Source organism: Ranitomeya variabilis, chromosome 1, assembly GCF_051348905.1.
Source record: "Ranitomeya variabilis isolate aRanVar5 chromosome 1, aRanVar5.hap1, whole genome shotgun sequence".
In the NCBI taxonomy this organism is placed as follows: Eukaryota; Metazoa; Chordata; class Amphibia; order Anura; family Dendrobatidae; genus Ranitomeya; species Ranitomeya variabilis.
The window spans coordinates 516,607,965-516,632,913 of record NC_135232.1 but is presented as its reverse complement, the minus strand read 5'-3'; the positions used below and the strand labels follow the sequence as shown (position 1 = coordinate 516,632,913).

General features: G+C 44.3%; 1 protein-coding gene across 8 annotated transcripts in view; it reads left to right on the top strand.

Moving 5' to 3' along the window:
• The window catches only part of PIP5K1C (phosphatidylinositol-4-phosphate 5-kinase type 1 gamma), a 291,197-nt gene that overhangs the window by 138,722 nt on the left and 127,526 nt on the right, over positions 1–24,949 (top strand). For all 8 annotated transcript variants that reach the window (XM_077253750.1, XM_077253725.1, XM_077253742.1 and 5 more), the window contains one exon: positions 20,232–20,393. In XM_077253750.1, coding sequence (XP_077109865.1) covers positions 20,232–20,393 — 162 coding nt within the window. The remainder of the gene's footprint in view (positions 1–20,231; positions 20,394–24,949) is intronic.

Below are 24,949 nucleotides of genomic sequence, written 5' to 3'. Positions count from 1 at the left end.
AAGCACCGATCTTTTCACATGAATGAGAAAATTCAGTCACTTATCAGTGACTGTCTTTCAATAGGAAGTATCTTTTTGATGAACCTCCTCTTCCTCCTGGGATAAACCCCCGAAACTAGAGACTAAGACGTTTGCCATGCCGTTTGAAGACATGGAAATGCTTAATGATCCCCTGGACAGGAGAAAAAATGGCTTCCTTAAGGGTTCCTGGGAAGCTTCAGGCAGGACTTGAAATCCGCTGTGGCGGAGACATGCACAGCAAGATATTTAATTGTCTGATTAGGACGTTTAGAGGATCAGCGTAAAAATAAAACGTCAATGTTTTAGCCTTGATTCCATTAATGCGGGGGGAAGCAGCGTTCCTTGCAGGATGCCTCAGCTGATTCTGTTAGACTGGCGGCCAGATCAGCAGTGTTTTCCAATGCAGCCTGTAGGGCTCGCTGGCTGAAATTCTACCCCGGGGACATTCAGGCGAAATCAAAACTCTGCTCGATTTCTTGTGAGGGGAAAATATTTGTTTTGGCCTGCCTTTTTTTATTATATAATGGAAAAGACAGGTGACCATAAAAAAGGATTCTCCAACCTGTGCATTCCATTTTATAAAGTCCCTTCGCAGTCCAAGGTTTAATCGGAGGAGACCTCCCTGAGAGATCATGATATTTGGGAGGATCGAAGGAAAAAGAGTAGATGCTTTCTGTTTGGCACTCCCTCCCATGACTGTGAAAAACCCTCTCAGTGGCAAATGGCAGCTGGGGTGAAGTGCATGGCAAGAACAGTTCGTAACAGGCTCCTAGAGGCAGAACTCAAGTCATATAAAGCTAGAAAAAAGCCTTTCATCAATGGCAAACTTCAGCCTGGCTCTCCTTTGCTTCTCAGAGACCATAAGAATTGGACCATAGAGAAATGGAGTAAGCTAATCTTCTCTGATGAGTCTAATTTTCAGCTTTGCCGAACACCTGGTTGTCTATTGGTTAGACGGAGACCTGGAGAGGCATAAAGCCAGTGTCTTGTGAAATTTGGTGGAGGATCGGTGATGATCTGGGGATGCTTCAGCAAGGCTGGAACTGGGCAGGTTAATCTTCGATTTATTCTGCTCAGGCAATGTTCCCCAACTCTGAGGACTGGTTTTTCCAGCAGGACAATGCGCCATACCACACAGCTAGGTCAATCAAGGTGTGGATGAAGGACCACCACATCAAATCCCTTTCATGGCCAGCCCAATCTCCAGACCTGAACCCCATTGAAAACCTCTGGAAGGTAATCAAGAGGAAGATGAATAGTCACAAGCCATCAAACAAAGAAGAGCTGCTTACATTTTTGTACCAGGAGTGGCATAAGGTCACCGGAAAGCAGTGTCAAAGACTGGTGGAAAACATGCCAAGAGGCGTGAAAGCTGTGAATAAAAATCATGGTTATTCCACCAAATATTGATTTCTGAACTATTCCTGAGTTAAAACATTATGAACTTGTTTTTTTTTGCATTATTTGAGGTATGCAAGCAATGCATATTTTTGTTATTTTGACCCTTTCTCATTTTCAGAAAATAGATACAAAATGTATTGCTTGTAACTTCAGAGACATGTTGTCAGTAGTTTATGACCTCAAGCTGAAGCGCACTTGGGTTTTGCAGCAGGACAATAACCTAAAACACACCAGCAAATCCACCTTTGAATGGCTTAAGAAAAACAAAATTAAGACTTCAAAGTGCCCTTGTCAAAGTTCTGACCTTCGATCGAGATCCTGTAGCATGACCTTAAAAAGGTGGTTCATGCTTAGAAACCCTCCAAAGTGGCTGAATTACTACAATTCTGCAAAGATAAGTGGGCTAAAATTCTTCCAGAGCATTGTAAAAGACTCATTGCCGGTTGTCGCAAATGCTTGGTTGCAGTCGCGGTCATCCGATGGTGTTGATAAGTCTGGGCTAATCCCAGCCCTTCTTCATTTTAATAAGTCAGCCTGTGAGTATTTTCAGTTGATAGGCGGATGCACATATCAGTCATAATACCCCTGGTGGCACTAAAAACCCGCTGTGACAAAACGCTAGCGGCAGGGCGGGCCAGGACCTCCAAGGCATAGAGAGACCATTCATGCCACCTGTCTAGTTTGGATACCCAATAGCTGTAAGGCAGTGAGGAATCAATGAGAACGCTGGTAAGATCGGCTAGGTACTCCTTCGGCAACTTGCAAAACTTTTCCCTCCTTGTCAGAGAAAACTGTCCCAGACCTTTTGAGTGTGTTCCCCTGCATCTTCTGCATCTTTTGTGTGTCTCCCTTGTCTCTATTCCTTGGTTGTCCAAGGAACTGTGACCTCTATTCATCTAGAGCCTTCTGGTACTAAGACATTTTATTAGACCTCTCTGCCACGGGAAGGATGCATGTAAAGTTCTCCTTGTAGTGTGGGTCTAGAGGGGTGACCAACTAGTAAGTAGTTTTGGCTAAAATGCGTACATCGCGAGGGACATGACAAAGGCAGCGGAATATAAACTCAACCATGTGTGCCAGACTGCCAACAGCCAAGACTTCCTGTCCCCACCAATAGGATGACTGCCCATCTTCTCCTCCTTGTCTTCAGGCCATCCATGCTAAAAAGGCGGGATGAAGGTGGTGTGAGTAATACAGTCTCTAGAGTCAGCCAAGCAGCTCCTGTTCCTCCCTTCTCCTCTTCGTCCCTCCTGTTCACCCTTCTCCTCACCCTTATCCAATCCACATTGAGATGAGGCTGGGCTGTATAGCATCACCTTGTATAGTTTTTTGCTCCCATCTCAATTTACTATGCCCGCAAAGCTTCCTATTGTGAGCAGTGAGCATTTCAGTAGACAAGGAAGCTGGATGGTTACCCTGATTATCTCCGCTCACCATCTTGGTCCAGTCCTTAAAGTTTTGGAGAACTGCACAGATGTCAGACATCCAAGCTCACTCATCAGCTCTTATGTGCAGAGGCTGACCAGAACACCGACTGGCATTTTGTAGCTGGTATTCAACTATTGCCCTCAGCTGCGCACAAAGCCTTGCCAACATGTGTAACATTGAGTTCCAACGCATGGTGACATCACACACCAGTCGGTGAGGTGGAAGTTGCAAATGCTGCAGGACTGCCAGGGTGGCGGCAGTTGTAGCTGACTTGTGAAAGTACACCGCCTTTCCCCATTATAGCAAGTAGCTCAGGCAGATCTGGGTAGGTTTTGAGAAATCACTGAAACACCAAGTTGAGCACATGGGCCAGGCATGGTACGTGTACAAGGTTGACAAGCTTCAGAGCTGCCACCGGTTACAGCCATTGCCAGACACGACCATGCCTGTTTCTAGGTTCAGGGGCGAGAGCCGCAGATCACTTTGGTCTATTAGACCTTTCAACAACTCTGAGGCAGTGTGCGTTTTGTCACTTAAGCAAATTAGCTTCAACAGAGCCTGTTGCTGCTTGGCTGAGGCAGTGCATCCAGCTTGTCACTAATGTTGACGTTTCGAAGATGGAGGAGGTGCCAGAACTGATGTAGAAGATGGTGGAAATCCTGAATGAACCAGAGGCCGCAATCCTTGGTGTCGCTAGCACATGTTCAGTCCCATGGTCTGACTGGGTCCCGGCTTCCACAATGTTCACTCTGTGTAGTAAAGTAAATGTAGCGTTCCTGGCCACAAGCACTTGCCCATGTGTCTGTGGTTAAGTGGACCTTTCCAGTAACCACCTTGGTCAGGGCTGATGTTATGGGGCACGTGCTTGTATAAGGCGGGGACAGCACACCTGGAAAAAATGGGAGATGGGGACAGATTGTTAAGGGACTCGAGCTTGCGCATGAACATTCAAAAATACTCGCCGAGTAGCTAGCTTCACCACACTGATGCTTGAGCGAGTAATGAGTATTGACTAGCACGCTCCCTCATCAGTACTATTGTATTATTCTTTTTAAAAACTTGAAAAGGACATGTCTAGTAACGTAATAATAAAAATGTTACATGTATATTTAAAAGGGTGTTAAAAATATATATTTTTTAAGTTTTGCATTAAACATATGATTAGGATGAGACTGAAAATGTTGAAAATCACGCTTCGAAATATGATCCTATGGAGATCCCAAATTGAATTCCTGAACAAATGTAACCAAGAACACAAGTAACATATGCATTTTTTTAAAAAATTGCCAGCAAAACATAGAATTTGAACCCTCCAAAACAAAATATCAACAGTGTTGTGACATATCAAATTAAAGCCTGTACAATTCTGAACAAAATGGTGCCTTTGCCGTCTCTATCTTAATTCTAAACCGAGATAGGATAAAAAATGTAGTTATACAAGCCCAAATTTCAGTTTTCTTCAAAACTTTAGAAATCTAAAGAAAAGAAAAATAAATAAAAATTCTTTATATTTTTATTAAAAAAACTTATTTTTTAATAAAAGTAGCTTTTGAAAAAACGAAGACCATATCCTAAGATATCAGGAAAACTATTAAGATTTCGATCACTTGACATGGAATGATCTAATTTTTTTTTCATTGGGGCAAAAGTGGGGTGATTTGAACTTGGCTATGAACATCCAATCGCCTGTGCTATACATAGATTAACCTCTTAGTGACAGCCGATTTAGTACTTGGTGACCAAGCCAATTTTTACAATTCTGACCACTGTCACTTTGAGGTTATAGCTCTGGAACGCTTCAACGGATTCCACTGATTTTGAGATTGTTTTATCGTGACGTTTTGCACTAAACGTTAGTAGTAAAATTTCTTCGATATGATTTATTTATGGGACAAAAACGGAAATTTGGCAAAAATTGTGAAAAATGTGTTATTTTCAAACTTATACTTTTTCATATTGCACAAAATAGTTAATACATAACATTTCCCATATGTCTACTTTACATCAGCACAATGTTGGAAACCATTTTTTTTGTTAGGGCGTTATAAGGGTTAAAAGTTGACCAGCGACTTCTAATTTTTCCAACCAAATTTACAAAACCATTTTTTTAGGGACCACTTCACAGTTAAAGTTAGTTTGGGGGGTCAGTATGACAGAAAATACCCAAAAGTGACACCATTCTAAAATCTGCACCTCTTAAAACCACATTCATTTTAACCCTTCAGGTGCTTCACAAGAACTAAAGCAATGTGGAAGTAAAAAATGATTTTTTACTTTTTTCACAAAAAACGTACTTTGGGACCAAACTTTTTTTATTTTCACAAGGGTATCAGGAGAAAATGGACCACAAAATTTGTTGTGCAATTTCTCCTCAGTATGGTGATGCCCAGTATGTGGGGGAAAGCCACTATTTGGGCGCATGGCAGGGCTCAGAAGGGAGGGAGCACCGTTTGACTTGTTTGAGCTAAAAATTGTCTGGAATCAATGGCGGGCGTCTTGTCGCGCTTGGAGACCCCCTGAAGTGCCTAAACAGTTCAAACCCCCCAATTCTAACTCCAACCCTCCAACACAGCCCTAATCACAACTCTAACCCCAAGCCTTACCTTAGCTGTAACCCCAACCATAACCCTAATGGAAAAAAATCCATTTATTTTATTATTTTTACCTAACTAAGGGGGTGATAAAGGGGGATTTGATTTACAATTTTTTTTTATTTTGATCACTTTGATAGGGTCCATCACAGTGATCAAAATGAACCAATAAGAGAAATCTCCTCTTGTTGCAGATTTCAGCGGGCACACTGCGCGTGCGCCCGCCATTTTTTTCCCAGAAGAAGATGCCGAGGGCCGTATTGGGGGGGTTCGGGGGACCCCATTCTCTCTCCTCTGATGTGCTAGATTGTATCAGAGGAGAGTGAAATAAATAAGATATCAGACTTTTTTTTTTTTTTTCGTGGTCGACGTCATTCCGTGAATAACGGTGATCGCAACACGGGTCGGTAAAAACTGACCCCAATCATGTTCTCTGGGATCTCAGCAACCCCTGTAGCCGAGGCCCTGTAGATTTTCCTACGTTGGGTGGTGCTATAACCTTATTTCTCATCGCCGTTATAAAGTGGCACTGAGGAATAAGTACCCTTAACTTCCGCCGTTAAAAGACGTATCAGAGGTCCTTAAGGGATTAGGGAGATTAACCATGACCGGCATGAGGGTCTTCTGCAGACATCCAGCAGTCAAGACAACCCATTGGTGCCCCACAATTGCGCTACAGTGGCGCAGATGGGCAGAACTTGGCACTTGTCAGTGATTGACAGCGGCATTTAAGTAAATAGCTGCAGGTGGATCTCTGATCCACTCGCGGCTGTTAGACACTTGAATAGTGCAGGGTAAGTTGCAGGCTCAGCGTTGGATCCTGCATCAAAGGCAGGTACACTATCTTTGATGTACCTGCACACATAGTTAAAATTGTTGGTACCCGTCATTTAATGACAGAAAAACCCACAATGGTCACAGAAATAACTTGAATCAGACAAAAGAAGTAATAAATAAAAAAATATATGAAAACGAACAAATGATAGTCACACATGGCTTTTCAACCATGCTTCCACAGAATAAAAAATAAATAAATAAAACTCGTGAAATAGGCCTGGACAGAAGTGATGGTACCCCTGTAAATAATGTGACAAAAGGGACATGTTAAATCAAGGTGTATCCACTAACTAGCATCACAGGTGTCTACAATCTTGGAATCAATGAGTGGGCCTGTATATAGGGCTACAAATACTCACTGTGCTGCTTGTTGACATGGTGTGTATCACACTCCACATGGAGCAGAGGAAGTGAAGGAAAGAGTTGTCTCAGGAGATTAGAAAGAAAATTATAGACGAACATGTTAAAGGTAAAAGTTATAAGAACATCTCCAAGCAGCTTGATGTTCCTGTGACTACAGTTGCACATATTATTCAGAAATTTAAGATCCATGGAACTGTAGCCAACCTCCCCAGGATGTGGCCACAGGAGGAAAATTGATGACAAATCAGAGACAGATAATACGAATGGTAACAAAAGAGCCCAAAAAAACTTTGAAGCAGATTAATGGTGAACTTGAAGCTCAATAGACATCAGTGTTGGATCGCACCATCCGTCGTTGTATGAGCCAAAGTGGAGGGAGACGTCCAAGGAGAAAACCATTGTTTAAAAAAAAATCATAAAAAAGCCATACTGGAATTTGCCAAACTACATGTTGACAAGCCACAAAGATTCTGGGAGAATATCCTATGGACAGATGAGACAAAATGGAACTTTTTGGCAGGGCACATCAGCTTTATGTTTACAGACGAAAAAATGAAGCACATCAACAAAAGAACACTGTCCCTACTGTGAAACATGGAGCAGGCTCTGTTATATTCTGGGGCTGCTTTACTGCATCTGGCACAGGGTGTCTAGAATCTGTGCAGAGTACAATGAAAATCTCAAGACTATCAAGGGATTCTAGAGAGAAATGTGCTGCCCAGTGTTAGAAAGCTTGGTCTCAGTCACAGGTCATGGGTCTTACAACAAGATAATGACCCAAGAATGGCTAAGAGGAAAACATTGGACTATTCTGAAGTAGCCTTCTATGAGCAATGACCTAAATCCTATTGAGTATCTTTGGAAAGAGCTGAAACATGCCGTCTGGAAAAGGCAACCTTCAAACACGAGACAACTGGAGCAGTTTGCTCTTGAGAAGTTGACCAAAGAACCTGTGCAGAAGTCTCATTGACAGTTACATGAATTGTTTGATTGCAGTGATTGCCTCAAAACGTTGTGCAACAAAGTATTAAGTTAAGGGTACCATAATTTCTGTCCAGGCCTATTTCATGAGGTTTTTTTTTTTTTTTAATTCAGTGGAAGGATGGTTGAAAAGCAATGTCTGACTTTCATTTGTTCATTTTAATAGATTTTTTATTTATTACTTTTGTCATATTCAAATTACTTCTGTGACCATTGTTGGTTTTTTCGTTCCTTTAAACGAGGTGTACCAACAATTTTGACCACGTGTGTATAAGTCAAAGGTTATGAAGGGGTTAAAATTTAAACTTGGGAAAACCATAAATACTTGGGCTTCCACATCTTTCTATACCTGCGTTTTTCTTTAACCAAAAACCCTGGAAAACTGATAGCTGCGTTTTAGCTGCATTTTTTTGCACTTATTGCTTTCTATGCGTAAGTAACGCTGAAAGAATGGACATGCTGCAGTTTTCAATAACATAGTAGTTTTCCAATTCAGTCAGGACAAAAAAAAGTGTTCATGTGATTTCTGAAATCTTAAGTTTTTGCTGGTGCTGCTAACAGCCAGTTTTTTTTTTTTTGCATAAAAATGCAGCAAAAATGCAATCTGTAAACATAGCCTTGTCAGTCAATAGTGACCTCCCTAGCAATTCTACAGTTAAGTTTCCTTGAATTGGAGGTTGTGAATGGCTGTAACTAGTACAGTAGTAATAGATCATGGTCTTGCACTAAACTGGTGTTGACTGTCATATCCTCAAGCCCCCCACACTCCTGTGCTTCTGTCACATTACCATTTCCCTGACTGCTGGCCATGCTTGCATGTGATGAGTAATTAGACTATGACCATATGTTATTATTATTATTTATTTATATAGCACCATTGTTTCCATGGTGCTGTACATGAGGAGGGGTTACATACAAATTACAGATATCACTTACAGTAAGCAAACTAACAATTACAGACTGATAGTGGGGTGAGGACCCTGCCCTTGCGGGCAATAGGTTGAGGGTTGCAGGAGCTCCGTTGTTGGTGAGGCGGTAGCTTCAGTAGTAGTGAGGAGGCTGCGGGGTCAGTGCAGGCTGTAGGCTTTCCTGAAGAGGTGGGTTTTCAGGTTCCGTCTGAAGGATCCGAATATGGTTGATAGTCAGACGTGTTGGGGCAAAGAATTCCAGAGGATGGGGGATATTCGGCAGAAGTCTTGGGGGCGGTTGGGTGAGGAGAGAATAAGTGTGGAGGGGAGAATGAGGTCTTGGGAGAACCGGAAATTACGTGAGGGAAGATATCTGGAGATTGGTTCAGAGATATATGGAGGAGACAGGTTTTGGATGGCTTTTTTAGGTTAGTATTAGTAATTTGAATTTGAGCTGGATACGCCGAGGGAATGGGAGCCAGTGAAGAGATTTGCAGAGGGGGGAAGCGGAGGAGTAGCGAGGAGAGAGAGGAATTAGTAGGGCAGCATAGTTAAGGATTGACTGGAGAGGTGCAAGGGTGTTAGCAGGGAGGCCACAGAATAGGATGTTGCAGTAGTCAAGGCGGGAGATGATGAGGGCATGTACAAGCATTTTAGTAGATTGACGGTTGAGGAAAGGACAGATTCTGGAGATATTTTTGAGCTGGAGGCGACAGGAGGTGGAAAGAGCTTGGATGTGCGGTTTGAAGGACAGGGCAGAGTCAAGGGTTACTCCGAGGCAGCGGAATTCTAGTACGGGGGAAAGCGTGATGTCGTTAATTGCGATAGATAGGTCAGGTAAAGAAGATCTATGAGATGGAGGAAAGATGATGAGTTCAGATTTGTCCACATTGAGTTTGAGGAAGCAAGAGGAGAAGGAGGATATCGCTGATAGACACTCCGGGATTCTGGTCAGTAGAGAGGTGATGTCTGGGCCAGGAAGGTAGATCTGAGTATCATCAGCATAAAGGTAGTACTGGAATCCATGAGACTTTGAGTTGTCCCAGGCCAAGTGTATAGATTGAGAAGAGTAGGGGTCCTAGAACGGAGCCTTGGGGGACTCCAGAGAGAGGGTGGGATGAGGAGGTAGTATGGGAGTGGGAGACGCTGAATGTGCAGTTGGAAAGGTATGAGGAGATCCAGGATAGGGTGAGGTCTTTGATGCCAAAGGAGGAGAGGATCTGTAGTAGGAGGTAGTGGTCAACTGTGTCGAAAGCAGAGGACAAATCTAGAAGGCGGAGTACAGAGTATTGTCCGTTAGCTTTGGCTGTAAGTAGGTCGTTAGTGATTTTGGTCAGGGCTGTCTCAGTGACAGTGAGTGATGGGGCGGAAACCAGATTGTAGATTGTCAAAGAGCAAGTTAAGGTACCTTCACACTAAACTATATCGCTAGCGATCCGTGACGTTGCAGCATCCTGGCTAGCGATATCGTTTAGTTTGACACGCAGCAGCGATCAGGATCCTGCTGTGATATCGCTGGTCATTGAATAAAGTTCAGAACTTTATTTGGTCGTCAGATCGGCGTTTATCGTCAGGTTTGACACCAAAAGCAACGATACCAGCGATGTTTTACGCTGGTAACCAGGGTAAATATCGGGTTACTAAGCGCAGGGCCGCACTTAGTAACCCGATGTTTACCCTGGTTACCAGCGTAAAAGTAAAAAAAACAAACAGTACATACTCACCTGCGCGTCCCCTGCCGTCTGCTTCCTGCTCTGACTGAGTGCCGGCCCTAAAGTGAAAGTAAAAGCACAGCGGTGACGTCACCGCTCTGCTGTTAGGGCCGGCGCTGACACAGTGCAGGGAAGCGGACGCTGGGGGACGCGCAGGTGAGTATGTACTGTTTGTTTTTTTTACTTTTAGGATGGTAACCAGGGTAAACATCGGGTTACTAAGCGCGGCCCTGCGCTTAGCAACCCGATGTTTACCCTGGTTACCCGGGGACCTCGGCATCGTTGGTCGCTGGAGAGCGGTCTGTGTAACAGCTCTCCAGCGATCAAACAGCGACGCTGCAGCGATCGGCATCGTTGTCGCTATCGCTGCAGCGTCGCTTAATGTGAAGGTACCTTTAGATGAGAGGTGGGAGGAAAGTTCAGCGTGGACGTGCTGCTCCAGGAGTTTGGAACCGAATGGGAGCAGCGATATAGTTCAATAGCTGGACATAGCTGTTGGATTGAGGATTGGCTTTTTAAGGATAGGCGTGATTGTGGCATGTTTGAAAGCAGAAGGGAAGGTGCCAGAAGTTAGTGATAGGTTGAAGAGGTGGGTTAGGGATGGGATAAGAGTGATGGGGAGGTTGGGGTGGAGGTGGGATGGGATGGGATGGGGTCAAGTGCACAGGTGGTGAGATGCGATTTGGAGAGGAGACAATTAAGCCCCCCTTCAGTGATGTTGTATAGGGAGGTTATGGGGTTTGGGCATTGGTCTGGTATACAAAGGGGTTGTGGTGCTTGAACCATGAAGACTTGCCTTGTTGGTCGATCTTATTTTTAAAGTGTGTGGCACAGTCCTCAGCAGAGATGAGGGAGGTTGGAGGGGGCAGTGGGGGGCGGAGGAGGGAGTTAAAGGTTTTTAATAACTGCTTGGGGTTATAGGATAGGGAAGATACAAGGGTTGTGAAGTAGGCCTGTTTAGCAGAGGTGAGAGCAGATTTAAAAGCGAATGTTGCCTGTTTGAATGCAGTGAAGATGTCTTGCGAATGTGTTTTCCTCCAATGCCGCTCTGCAACCCTGGACACTTGCCGGAGCTTTTTAGTAGTGTTATTGTGCCAGGGTTGTCTATTGATACGTCGCACTCTGCCATGAACGAGAGGGGCAACCGTATCAATAGCTGATGTGAGAGTGGCATTGTAGAAAGCAGCGGCACTGTTTGGGTCGTGAAGTGAGGATATGGATGCCAGTGGTAGGGTAGAGTCAGAGTTTGTGGGTGTCTAAGTGAGCAAGGTTTCTGCGGGGGTGCGCATGTTGCTGGACATGGGTGACCGGTGAGGAGGATGGGGATGAGAAGGTGAGCAGATGGTGGTCGGATAGAGGTAGAGGAGACGTGGTGAAGATAGAGAGCAGAGATGGGTGAAGACCAGGTCTAGTGTATGTCTGTCTGTGTGGGTAGCTACGGAGGACCACTGGGTAAGTCCAAAAGATGAAGTAAGGGACAGAAGTTTTTGGAGGCTGTTGACTGAAGGGTATCAGTGTGGATGTTGAAGTCACCCATGATAATGGTGGGAATGTCAACAGAGAGAAAGTGAAGAAGCCAGGTGGAGAATTGGTCAATAAAGGCAGTGGCTGGGCCCGTAGGTCGGTATATGATGGCCACTTGGAGGTTGGAGGGAGAGTAGATGTGGACAGAGTGGACTTCAAAAATGGGGAGGATAAGGGAGGTTAGAGGTGGGATTGGGTTAAAGGTGCAGTTTGAAGAAAGGAGAAGACCCACTCCTCCACCATGTCTTTTGCCGGGGGTGAGGGGTGTGGGTGAATTGGAGGCCGCCGTAACACAGCGCAGCAGAAGAGGCAGTGTCAGAGGGTGTTAGCCATGTTTCTGTGAGGCCGAGGAAGGCAAGCTTGTGAGAGAGAAAAAGTCATGAATCACATGAAGCTTATTGCAGATTGAGTGGGCATTCCAGAGTGCTCCAGAGAGGGAGCAAGGGGGTGGGCTTCAGGGGCATGAGTTTTATGTTGGAAAGATTGTGGTAGTTCATATTAGATAGGGGGCGGTAGGAGGGGGTAGTAATGGGAGATATGAGCTGTGGGGGTCCAGGGTTGGGAGATATGTCGCCAGCAGTGAGGAGAAGCGAGAAAGGGAGAGCAGGTGAGAGGAGAGTAGCTGGCTTGTTTTATTAGGACAGATTTGAGGTTGAGGGGCAGCTCAGCAGAGGAGGTCAGGTGGGGAGGAAAGAGGGAAGGGGAGATGATTATTTGGTTAGAGGGTGCTGGTGTTTGTGGATAGTGAAGGAGAGAGAGGATTAGTGGAGCAAACACTAATGGCATATGTAAACATGGTGAAGGAGTAAGATGGTTTAGTACAAAAGCTAGATCCAAGTAATAAGAAGTGCTTATTCAGCAATGCTTAGCTGCGAGATGCTTTGCTGCATGGATGCGCGTGCCTGACCCCACACGCATGCACCCCTTAAGATGCTACTAAATTTATAGGACTGAGTAAAGGATCAGGTGAGAGGGATTGTGGGATTTTATTTTGGATAAATTCACAATTGGCCAACACCCCAGGGGGGAGGTTACATGATCAAAGGCACTGGGCCTGACTACAACCATATGCTCGAACACCTTGCACAAGCTAGTATCTCCTGTGACCGCAGCATGGATATACAGCAGTAAGTATTTAATACAATGCAACAAATAAATTTAGCAAACATTCAGCAGGCACATTAAAGAAATTGTTGCAGGATGATAGGCAGCAGATGACAGCAAGCGGAGATTCTAACATTAACCCCTTAACGACCGCCGATACGCCTTTTAACGGCGGCCGCTAAGGGTACTTAAACCACAGCGCCGTTAATTAACGGCGCTGTGGAAAAAGTGAATAGCGCCCCCCAGAGTCGGATTTTCTCTGGGGTCTCGGTTGCCGAGGGTAGCCGAGACCCCAGAGAACATGATTCGGGGGGTTTTTACCGACCCCCGAGTTGCGATCGCCGGTAATTAACCGTTTACCGGCGGTCGCAACAAAAAAAAACAAAACGCGATTTGCCGTTTAATTTCTCTGTCCTCCGATGTGATCGCACATCGGAGGACAGAGAAATGTGGTCCCCGATGGCCCCCAATAGCCCCCCAATACTTACCTACCTCCCCCGGTGCTCCTCGTGTCTCCCCATGGGCGCCGCCATCTTTTTTCCGGGAAAAAATGGCGGGCGCACGCGCAGTACGCCCGGCACCCGGATGTTCTTTGGGGTCTCGGCTGCCGGGGGTAGCCGAGACCCCAAAGAACATGATCGGGGTCGATTTGCACCGACCCCTGCTTTGCGATCGCCGGTAATTAACAGTTTACCGGCGACCGCAAAAAAAAAAAAAAAAAAAAAAAAGCGATCAGTTATTTCTCTGTCCTCTGATGTGATCGCACATCAGAGGACAGAGAAATAGGGGGATTCGGGGACCCTATCATACTCACCCGGGGTCCCTGGGTCCTCTTCTGTCTTCTCCTGCCGGCCGGCTTTTTCATCATGGCGGGCGCATGCGCAGTGCGCCCGCCATCTGCTGCCATCTGCCGGCCGGCAGGAGAAGACAAGTTGGGGCTAAAATTAGGGTTAGGGTTAGGGTTAGAGTTAGGGTTAGGGTTGGGGCTAAATTTAGGGTTAGGGCTAGGGTTAGGCTACTTTCACACTAGCGTTTTTTGGCTTCCGTCGCAATGCGTCGTTGGAGAAAAAACGCATCCTGCAAAAGTGCTTGCAGGATGCGTTTTTTCTCCATTGGCTTGCATTAGCGACGCATTGCGACGGATTGCCACATGTCGCATCCGTCGTGCGACGGATGCGTCGTGCTTCGGCGGACCGTCGACACAAAAAAAACTACATGTAACTTTTTTGTGCAACGTGTCCCACATATTTCAGTGCCACGTGCCACGTATTTAAGTGACACGTGCCACGTATCAAAGTGCCACGTGCCACATATTTCAGTGCCACGTATCAAAGTGCCACGTGCCACGTATCAAAGTGCCACGTGCCACGTATCAAAGTGCCACGTGCCACGTATCAAAGTGCCACATATTTCAGTGCCACGTGCCACGTATCAAAGTGCCACGTGCCACGTATCAAAGTGCCACGTGCCACATCTTTCAGTGCCACGTATTTAAGAGACACGTGCCACGTATCAAAGTGCCACGTGCCACATATTTCAGTGCCACGTGCCACGTATTTAAGTGACACGTGCCACGTATCAAAGTGCCACGTGCCACATATTTCAGTGCCACGTATCAAAGTGCCACGTGCCACGTATCAAAGTGCCACGTGCCACGTATCAAAGTGCCACGTTCCACATATTTCAGTGCCACGTGCCACGTATCAAAGTGCCACGTGCCACGTATCAAAGTGCCACGTGCCACATCTTTCAGTGCCATGTGCCACGTATTTAAGAGACACGTGCCACGTATCAAAGTGCCACGTGTCACGTATTTAATTGCCACATATTTAAGTGCCACGTATCAAGATTTTCCATGGAGAACAGACACATCCAGAGATATGTCTGCTCTCCACGGCTGCAGCAACACACTGACAGGAGCCATAGTTCCTGTCGGTGTGTCACTGCGCATGCGCGAGCGAGTTTACCGGCGGTCATTGACCCCGGCACTCTCGCTTAACGGCAGTGCTGCGTGGGAAAGTTCAACGCAGCTGTACTGCTGTTAACCGAGACGCCGGAGTCATTGAACTCCGGAACAGTACACGATACACTGCTAGGAGCTTCGCTCCTGGCAGTGTATCGCCGGAGAGCAGCCGATCGGCGTGGGACACTCGTTTTATGGATTCTGCGGACAGGGAGTATGAATTTGGTTTATTATTTTTGGATTTTTTCCTGGAGGATCGAGGGCTTCGCCTACAAGTGTGCTGTTGGTGAGTATATACTCTGTGTTATATGTTGTATGTACTGTGTGTCATGTATGTGTATTGTGTGTAGGTGTTTTGTGTAACTTTACAATTGTGCTAAGTCGCCGGACACAGGGACAACTCTCCCATCCTAATACCGGATGGGAGTAGTAGTCCCATACGGCGACTTAGCACAATGGTGGCACTAGCGTCGCATGGGGACACACACACGCACACACACGCACACACACGCACACACACACACACAGAAGGACTCCATGCTGCTTCACTGGGGGGCGGGGGCTTCCCTCTTCCTGTCCGACGTCACGTCCGGTCCTGGGTGTCAACCCCTCCGTACAAAGACGCCGACACCCAGGACAAAGGCGCTGTGTGTGGAAGGTAATATGGGGCCCTAGGGGGATACGCAGACACGCCGCTGCGTAAAGAATTGACATGTCAATTCTTTTTACGCCGGCGTGTTTGCAGACAAAAGCGCCGCGTTTTTTTGCGGTGTGTCTGAACGGCAAAGTGAATTTCTCATTCACTTTGCCGGCAGACGAAAATGACATTGCGCATTTTTGAAAAGCGCCCGCAAAATAGCGCTCAAAAATGCGCTATGTCTGAAAGTAGCCTAAGGCTTCTTTCACACTTGCGTCGGTACGGGGCGGTCGCAATGCGTCGGCCCGATGTACCGACGCACGTTGTGAAAATTGTGCACAACGTGGGCAGCGGATGCAGTTTTTCAACGCATCCGCTGCCCAGTCTATGTCCTGGGGAGGAGGGGGCAGAGTTACGGCCACGCATCCGCGGAAATGGCGGACGCGACGTACAAAAAAAAGGTTACATTGAACTTTTTTTGTGACGACGGGGGCTAAAGTTATGGTTAGGGTTGGGGCTAAAGTTAGGGTTGGGGCTAAAGTTAGGGTTAGAGTTGGGATTAGGGTTAGGGTTTGGATTAGGGTTGGGATTAGTGTTACGTTTGGGATTAGGGTTGGGATTAGGGTTAGGGTTGGGATTAGGGTTAGGGGTGTGTTGGATTTAGGGTTTTGATTAGGGTTATGGTTAGGGTTGAGATTAGGGCTGTTTTGGGGTTAGGGTTGTGATTATCGTTAGGGTTGTGATTAGGATTATGGATCGGGTTGAGATTAGGGTTAGGGCTGTGTTGGGGTTAGGGTTGGAGTTAGAATTGGGGGGTTTCCACTGTTTAGGTACATCAGGGGGTCTCCAAACACGACAGCCAATTTTGCGCTAAAAAAGTCAAATGGTACTCCCTCCCTTCTGAGCTCTGCCGTGCGCCCAAACAGTGGTTTACCCCCACATATGGGGCATCAGCGTACTCGGGATAAATTGGACAACAACTTTTGGGGTCCAATTTCTCCTGTTACCCTTGTGAAAATAAAAACTTGGGGGCTAAAAATCTTTTTTGTTGGAAAAAAATATATTTTTTTATTTTCACTACTCTGCATTATAAATTTCTGTGAAGCACTTGAGCTTTCAAAGTTCTCACCACATATCTAGATAAGTTCCTTAGGGGGTCTAGTTTCCAAAATTTGGTCACTTGTGGGGGTTTCTACTGTTTAGGTACATTAGGGGTCTGCAAACGCAACATAACGCCCGCAGACAATTCTATCAAAGTCTGCATTGCAAAATGGCGCTCCTTCCCTTCCGAGCTCTGCCGTGCGCCCAAACAGTGGTTTACCCCCACATATGGGGTACCAGCATACTCAGGACAAATTGGACAACAACTTTTGGGGTCCAATTTCTCTTGTTACCCTTGTGAAAATAAAAATTTGGGGGCTAAAAAAATCTTTTTTGTGGGAAAAAAAATATTTTTTATTTTCACTACTCTGCATTATAAACTTCTGTGAAGCACTTGGGCATTCAAAGTTCTCACCACATATCTAGATACGTTCCTTGGGGGGTCTATTTTCCAAAATGGGGTCACTTGTTGGGGGTTTCTACTGTTTAGGTACATTAGGGGTCTGCAAAGGCAACATAACGCCCGCAGACAATTCTATCAAAGTCTGCATTCCAAAATGGCACTCCTTCCCTTCCGAGCTCTGCCATGCGCCCAAACAGTGGTTTACCCCCCACATATGGGGTACCAGCATACTCAGGACAAATTGGACAACAACTTTTGGGGTCCAATTTCTCTTGTTACCCTTGTGAAAATAAAAACTTGGGGGCTAAAAAATCTTTATTGTTAAAAAATATATATTTTTTATTTTCACGACTCTGCATTATAAACTTCTGTGATGCACTTGGGCATTCAAAGTTCTCACTACACATCTAGATAAGTTCCATGGGGGGTCTAGTTTCCAAAATGGGGTCACTTTTGGGGGGTTTCTGCTGTTTAGGCATATCAGGGGCTCTCCAAACGCGACATGGCGTCCGATCTCAATTCCAGTCAATTTTGCATTGAAAAGTCAAATGGCGCTCCTTTGCTTCCGAGCTCAGCCATGCGCCCAAACAGTGGTTTACCCCCACATATGGGGTGTCGGCGTACTCAAGACAAATTGTACAACAGCTTCTGGGGTCCATTTTCTCCTGTTACCCTTGGTAAAATAAAAATTTGGAGGCAAAAAGATCATTTTTGTAGAAAAAATGCGATTTTTTTTATTTTCACGGCTCTACGTTATAAACTTCTGTGAAGCACCTGGGGGTTTAAAGTGCTCACCACAAATCTAGATAAGTTCCTTAAGGGGTCTAGTTTCCAAAATGGTGTCATATGTGGGGGGTCTCTACTGTTTAGGCACATCAGCGGCTCTCCAAACGTGACATGGCGTCCGATCTCAATTCCAGCCAATTCTACATTGAAAAAGTAAAACGACACTCCTTCTCTTCCAAGCTCTGCGGTGCGCCCAAACAGTGGTTTACCCCCATATATGGGGTATCGACGTACTCAGGAGAAATTAGACCACAAAAGTTGTTTTGCAATTTCTCCTGTTACCCTTGTGAAAATAAAAATTTGGGGGCAAAAAGATCATTTTTGTAGAAAAAATGAGATTTTTTATTTTCACGGCTCTACGTTATAAACTTCTGTGAAGCACTTGGGGGTTCAAAGTGCTCACCACACATCTAGATAAGTTCCTTGGGGGGTCTAGTTTCCAAAATGGTATCACTTGTGGGGGGTTTCCACTGTTTAGGCACATCAGGGACTCTCCAAACGCGACATGGCATCCGATCTCAATTCCAGCCAATTCTGCATTGAAAAAGTCAAACGGTGCTCCTTCACTTCCAAGCTCTGCGGTGCGCCCAAACAGTGGTTTACCCCCATATATGGGGTATCGACGTACTCAGGAGAAATTGCACAACAACTTTTGTGGTCTAATTTCTCCCGTTACCCTTGTGAAAATAAAAATTTGGGGGCAAAAAGATCATTTTTGTAGAAAAAATGAGATTTTTTATTTTCACGGCTCTACGTTATAAACTTCTGTGAAGCACTTGGGGGTTCAAAGTGCTCACCACACATCTAGATAAGTTCCTTGGGGGGTCTAGTTTCCAAAATGGTATCACTTGTGGGGGGTTTCCACTGTTTAGGCACATCAGGGACTCTCCAAACGCGACATGGCATCCGATCTCAATTCCAGCCAATTCTGCATTGAAAAAGTCAAACGGTGCTCCTTCACTTCCAAGCTCTGCGGTGCGCCCAAACAGTGGTTTACCTCCACATATGGGGTATCGACGTACTCAGGAGAAATTGCACAACAACTTTTGTGGTCTAATTTCTCCTGTTACCCTTGTGAAAATAAGAATTTGTGGGCGAAAAAATCATTTTTGTGAAAACAAATGCGATTTTTTATTTTCACGGCTCTACGTTATAAACTTCTGTGAAGCACTTGGGGGTTCAAAGTGCTCACCACACATCTAGATAAGTTCCTTGGGGGGTCTAGTTTCCAAAATGGTGTCACTTGTGGGGGGTTTCCACTGTTTAGGCACATTAGGGGCTCTCCAAACGCGACATGGCGTCCGATCTCAATTCCAGCCAATTCTGCATTGAAACAGTCAAACGGTGCTCCTTCACTTCCAAGCTCTGCGGTGCGCCCAAACAGTGGTTTACCTCCACATATGGGGTATCGGCGTACTCAGGAAAAATTGCACAACAAAATTTGTGGTTAAATTTCTGTTTTTACACTTGTGAAAATTAAAAAAAATGGTTCTGAAGTAAAATGTTTGCAAAAAAAAGTAAAATGTTAATTTTTTTCTTCCACATTGTTTTAGTTCCTGTGAAGTACGTAAAGGGTTAATAAACTTCTTGAATGTGGTTTTGAGCAGCTTGAGGGGTGCAGTTTTTAGAATGGTGTCACACTTGGTTATTTTCTATCATATAGACCCCTCAAAATCACTTCAAAGGTGATGTGGTCCCTAAAAAAAACATGGTGTTGTAAAAATGAGAAATTGCTGGTCAACTTTTAACCCTTATAACTCCCTAACAAAAAAAAAAATTGTTTCCAAAATTGTGCTGATGTAAAGTAGACATGTGAGAAATGTTATTTATTAACTATTTTTTGTGACATATCTCTCTGATTTAAGGGCATAAAAATACAAAGTTTGAAAATTGCAAAATTTTAAAAATTTTCGCCATATTTCCATTTTTTTCATAAATAATCGCAAGTAATATCGAAGAAATGTTACCACTAACTTGAAGTACAACATGTCACGAAAAAACAATCTCAGAATCAGCGGGATCCGATAAAGCGTTCCAGAGTTATAACCTCATAAAGTGACACTGGTCAGAATTGTAAAAATTGGCTCGGTCATTAAGTACCAAATTGGCTCTGTCACTAAGGGGTTAAACAAATTGTTGCAGGATGATAGGCAGCAGATGACAGCAAGCAGAGATTCTACCATTAAAGATATTGTTGCAGGATCATAGGCAGCAGATGACAGCGAGCAGAGATTCTACCTGTGTGAAGAGTGGAGATGGATGTTAATTCCCGGCCGTTGAAACGTTGAAATAACTGCGGCGTCTCAATGCTTAGCAGCGTGATGCTTTGCTGCAGGGATGCGCGTGCCCGACCCCCCACATATTTTCAGCCCAAACAATGTGCAAAGGAGACACTTATAGATTCTGATATTTTCTCGTATGTGCCCGAAATTACAGAAAATGAAAAGCTATTCTGTTGTGTATCATTGCAGCACTGAAATCTTCTCCTTCCAAGAAGGGTCGAAGCACTCTCATGGCACCTAGACCCTTGGGACCGACCGCAGCATTCTCTGCAGGACAGATACCTATGGAACGAGATGAAGAGAGATATGACCTGCGTGGGGTACGCAGCTACCCTACATTAGAGGATGATGGTAAAGTAATTAGTGTTGGTTATTATGATGATCATGTCTGCACTATTCCGTTTGAGCTTTGTGATTTGAGAGCAGAATGGCAGACTCCAAACACTTTTTTTGCTTTTAGAAAATATAACATTTTATTTGGTCTCAAAATTGACCGTGTTGACATTACAGTGAGAAAAAGACCAGCACATCCACGCTATTGTGTACAGGTGCCAACCATATAGGCATATAACTTGAAAAATAAAGGTTGCTCCATGATTTACCAAGAGTGAGTACTCTAGAACATTGAAATTGCATTACTGCCATAGAAAATTGAAAAAAAGGAAAAAAAGAAGTGCTACATAATGTATATATGAAATATTCATCTGCAAAATTTCTATAGAAAATTCAGTAAAAAAGAATGTACTTAGCGCATAGATTGGCCAAAATACTGTACTGAACAAAAGTTTGGACACGCCTTCTCATTTAAAGATTTTTCTGTATTTTCAGGACTATGAAAATTGTACATTCACACTGAAGGCATCAAAACTATGAATTAACACATGTGGAATTATATACTTAACAAAAAAGTGTGAAACAACTGAAAATATGTCTTATATTCTAGGTTCTTCAAAGTAGCCACCTTTTGCTGTGATGAGTGCTTTGCACACTCTTAGCATTCTCTTAATGAGCTTCAAGAGGTAATCACCGGGAATGGTCTTCCAACAATCTTGAAGGAGTTCCCAGAGATGCTTAGCACTTGTTGGCCCTTTTGCCTTCACTCTGCGGTCCAGCTCGCCCCAAATCATCTCGATTGGGTTCGGGTCTGGTGACTGTGGAGGCCAGGTCATCTGGCATAGAACCCAATCACTCTCCTTCTTGGTCAATAGCCCTTACACAGCCTGGAGGTGTGTTTGGGGTCATTGTCCTGTTGAAAAATAAATGATGGTCCAACTAAACGCAAACCGGATGGAATAGCATGCCGCTGCAAGATGCTGTGGTAGCCATGCTGGTTCAGTATGCTTTCAATTTTGAATATATCCCTAACAGTGTCACCAGCAAAGCACCCCCATACCATCACACCTCCTCCTCCATGTTTCACGGTGGGAACCAGGCATGTAGAGTCCATCCGTTGACCTTTTCTGCTTCGCACAGAGACACGGTGGTTGGAACCACAGATCTCAAATTTGGACTCATCAGACCAAAGCACAGATTTCCACTGGTCTAATGTCCATTCCTTGTGTTCTTTAGCCCAAACAAGTCTCTTCTGATTGTTGCCTGTCCTTAGCAGTGGTTTCCTAGCAGCTATTTTACCATGAAGACCTGCTGCACAAAGTCTCCTCTTAACGGTTGTTAAGGCCCCGTCACACATAGCGATTTACCAACGATCACGACCAGCGATACGACCTGGCCGTGATCGTTGGTAAGTCGTTGTGTGGTCGCTGGGGAGCTGTCACACAGACAGCTCTCTCCAGCGACCAACGATCAGGGGAATGACTTCGTCATAGTTGAAACTGTCTTCAACGATGCCGAAGTCCCCCTGCAGCACCCGGGTAACCAGGGTAAACATCGGGTTACTAAGCGCAGGGCCGCGCTTAGTAACCCGATGTTTACCCTGGTTACCAAAAAAAACAAACAGTACATACTCACCATCTGATGTCCGTCAGGTCCCTTGCCGTCTGCTTCCTGCTCTGACTGAGCGCCGCAAAGTGAAAGTGAAAGTACAGCACAGCGGTGACGTCACTGCTGTGCTGTGCTCTCACTGTACGGCGGCACTCAGTCAGAGCAGGAAGCAGACGGCAAGGGACCTGACGGACATCAGATGGTGAGTATGTACTGTTTGTTTTTTTTTACATTTACGCTGGTAACCAGGGTAAACATCGGGTTGCTAAGCGCGGCCCTGCGCTTAGTAACCCGATGTTTACCCTGGTTACCAGTGAAGACATCGCTGGATCGGTGTCACACACACCGATTCAGCGATGTCAGCGGGACCTCAACGACCAAAAAACGGCCCAGGCCATTCCGACACGACCAGCGATCTCGCAGCAGGGGCCTGGTCGCTGGTACGTGTCACACATAGTGAGATCGCTACTGAGGTCGCTGTTGCGTCACAAAACTTGTGACTCAGCAGCGATCTCGCTAGCGATCTCGCTATGTGTGACGGAGGCTTTAGAGATGTGTCTGCTGCTAGAACTCTGTGTGGCATAGACCTGGTTTGTAATCTGAGCTGCTGTTAACCTGTGATTTCTGAGGCTGGTGACTCGGATAAACTTATCCTCAGAAGCAGAGGTGACTCTTGGTCTTCCTTTCCTGGGGCGGTCCTCATGTGAGCCAGTTTCTTTGTAGCGCTTGATGGTTTTTGCCACTGCACTTGGGGACACTTTCAAAGTTTACCCAATTTTTGGGACTGACTGACCTTCATTTCTTAAAGTAATGATGGCCACTCATTTTTCTTTATTTAGCTGCTTTTTTCTTGCCATAATACAAATTCTAACAGTCTATTCAGTAGGACTATCAGCTGTGTATCCACCAGACTTCTGCTCAACAGAACTGATGGTCCCAACCCCATTTATAAGGCAAGAAATCCCACTTATTAAAACTGACAGGGTACACCTGTGAAGTGAAAACCATTCCCCGTGACTACCTCTTGAAGCTCATCAAGAGAATGCCAAGAGTGTGCAAAGCAGTCACAAAGCAAAAGGTGGCTACTTTGAAGAACCTAGAATATAAGACATAATTTCACACTTTTTTGTTAAGAATATAATTCCACATGTGTTAATTCATAGTTTTGATGCCTTCAGTGTGAATTTACAATTTTCATAGTCATGAAAATACAGAAAAATCTTTAAATGAGAAGGTGTGTCCAAACTTTTGGTCTGTAGTGTATGTGAGCCCAACTGCCATGTCAAGGCATCCTTCAAAAGTTGGGTCCGGTTTCAATGTTCTAGAGTATTCATTCTTGATAAATCATGGTGCAACCTTTATCGTTTTTCAAGACATTACACTGAGAACATTCTTTGAATTTCTGTGAGATTTTTAAGCAGTAGAGAAATAATATCTTCTTTGTACAAAGTATTCCTCCCCTCCCCTGAGCCAAAGTGAGGTGCCCTACACATGTGTATGTAAGAGTCATGCAAATATTCAAAAAGCATGTAACCTTGTATAAGGCTAGAGAGATGTCATTATCTGTTTCTCCATTGTTATTAAAGAAGAAAATATTTGGGAGTGTGTTACTCCAGGACAGGCTACCTATGAATGCAAAGTATTCATTAAACCACTCGACGAAATAGATGACATAAATTACATTTTATTGTACATGCTTAAAAACATATAATTTGCAACAATGAGGAATCCAAAGAGGAAGGATCAAGTAAAGAAAGGTGGTGGTTAGTCAGGTCTGACCCGAATCTTTGGGACTCCTGACGCCGCACTGCATTTTTGGTAAACACTTTATCTACTATGTGTTTTTATATGTCACCTGTGATCTGTGACACACTATTTGGCTCATACCTTACCTTAGTTTCCATAATTTTCTTGACCATGTGCCATCTCTGTGTCGCATTGTTAGTCACTAGTTACAGCTTTATTTTGTGTACCTTTGTGCTTTTTCTTAGGATATCTTTGTACTCATTTGCTAACCACTGTGTGGCGCCATCTCATGGCTAACTTTGGTTTTTAAATATTATCAATAAAAGTTTATTTTTTACCTACTATCTTTCTACTTTGGTCATTCACTTCGGTTTCTTATATGATTTCTATTTGTGTCTTGTTAGAACCATATCCTTAATCCTTTATATATACTTTGTTACATTATTGTACTTCACATATGATGCTATATTTTGCTTTCATACGTTAGTGTATGTACATGGTCTAAGATGGTAAGCTACACAAGCACTGCACTAACTATATGTGTCACTGACCTTTTTATATCTATTAATTCTATGTGCATACGCTGTGATTTTACTGTATGCGGTAGATGAATTGCTTTTAACCCCTTAACGATCAGGGGTATTTCAGTTTTTGAATTTCCATTTTTTGCTCCCCTTCTTCTCAGAGCCATAACTTTTTTATTTTTCGGTCAAAATGGCCTCATGAGGGCTTGTTTTATGCGGGACATGTTGTACTTTTGAACGCCACCATTGGTTTTAATGTGTTGGGTACTAGAAAATGGGAACAAAAAATTCCAAGTGCGGGGAAATTGCAAAAAAAAGTGCAATTCCAGTTTTTTGTCTTTATTTTTTTTTTCTTTTTAAAAGATGCTTACTAAATGCTACAACTGACCTGCCATTACGATTCTCCAGGTCATTGCGAGTTCACAGACCCCAAATAACATAATACTGTTTTTTTTTTTTAAATTATTTTCTCATTACGCCGTTTAGCGATCAGGTTAATTCTTTTTTTATATATTGATAGATCTGGCGATTCTGACCTCGGCGATACAAAATAAAGCGGGGTGACATGAATTTTTTTATATTTTTTAAAACTTTTTTTTTTTAACTTTTTGCATGCTTCTATAGTCTCAATGGGAGACTAAAAGTTGCAGTACTTTGATCGCTTCTGCTACACAGGCAATGATCAAATGCTGACTT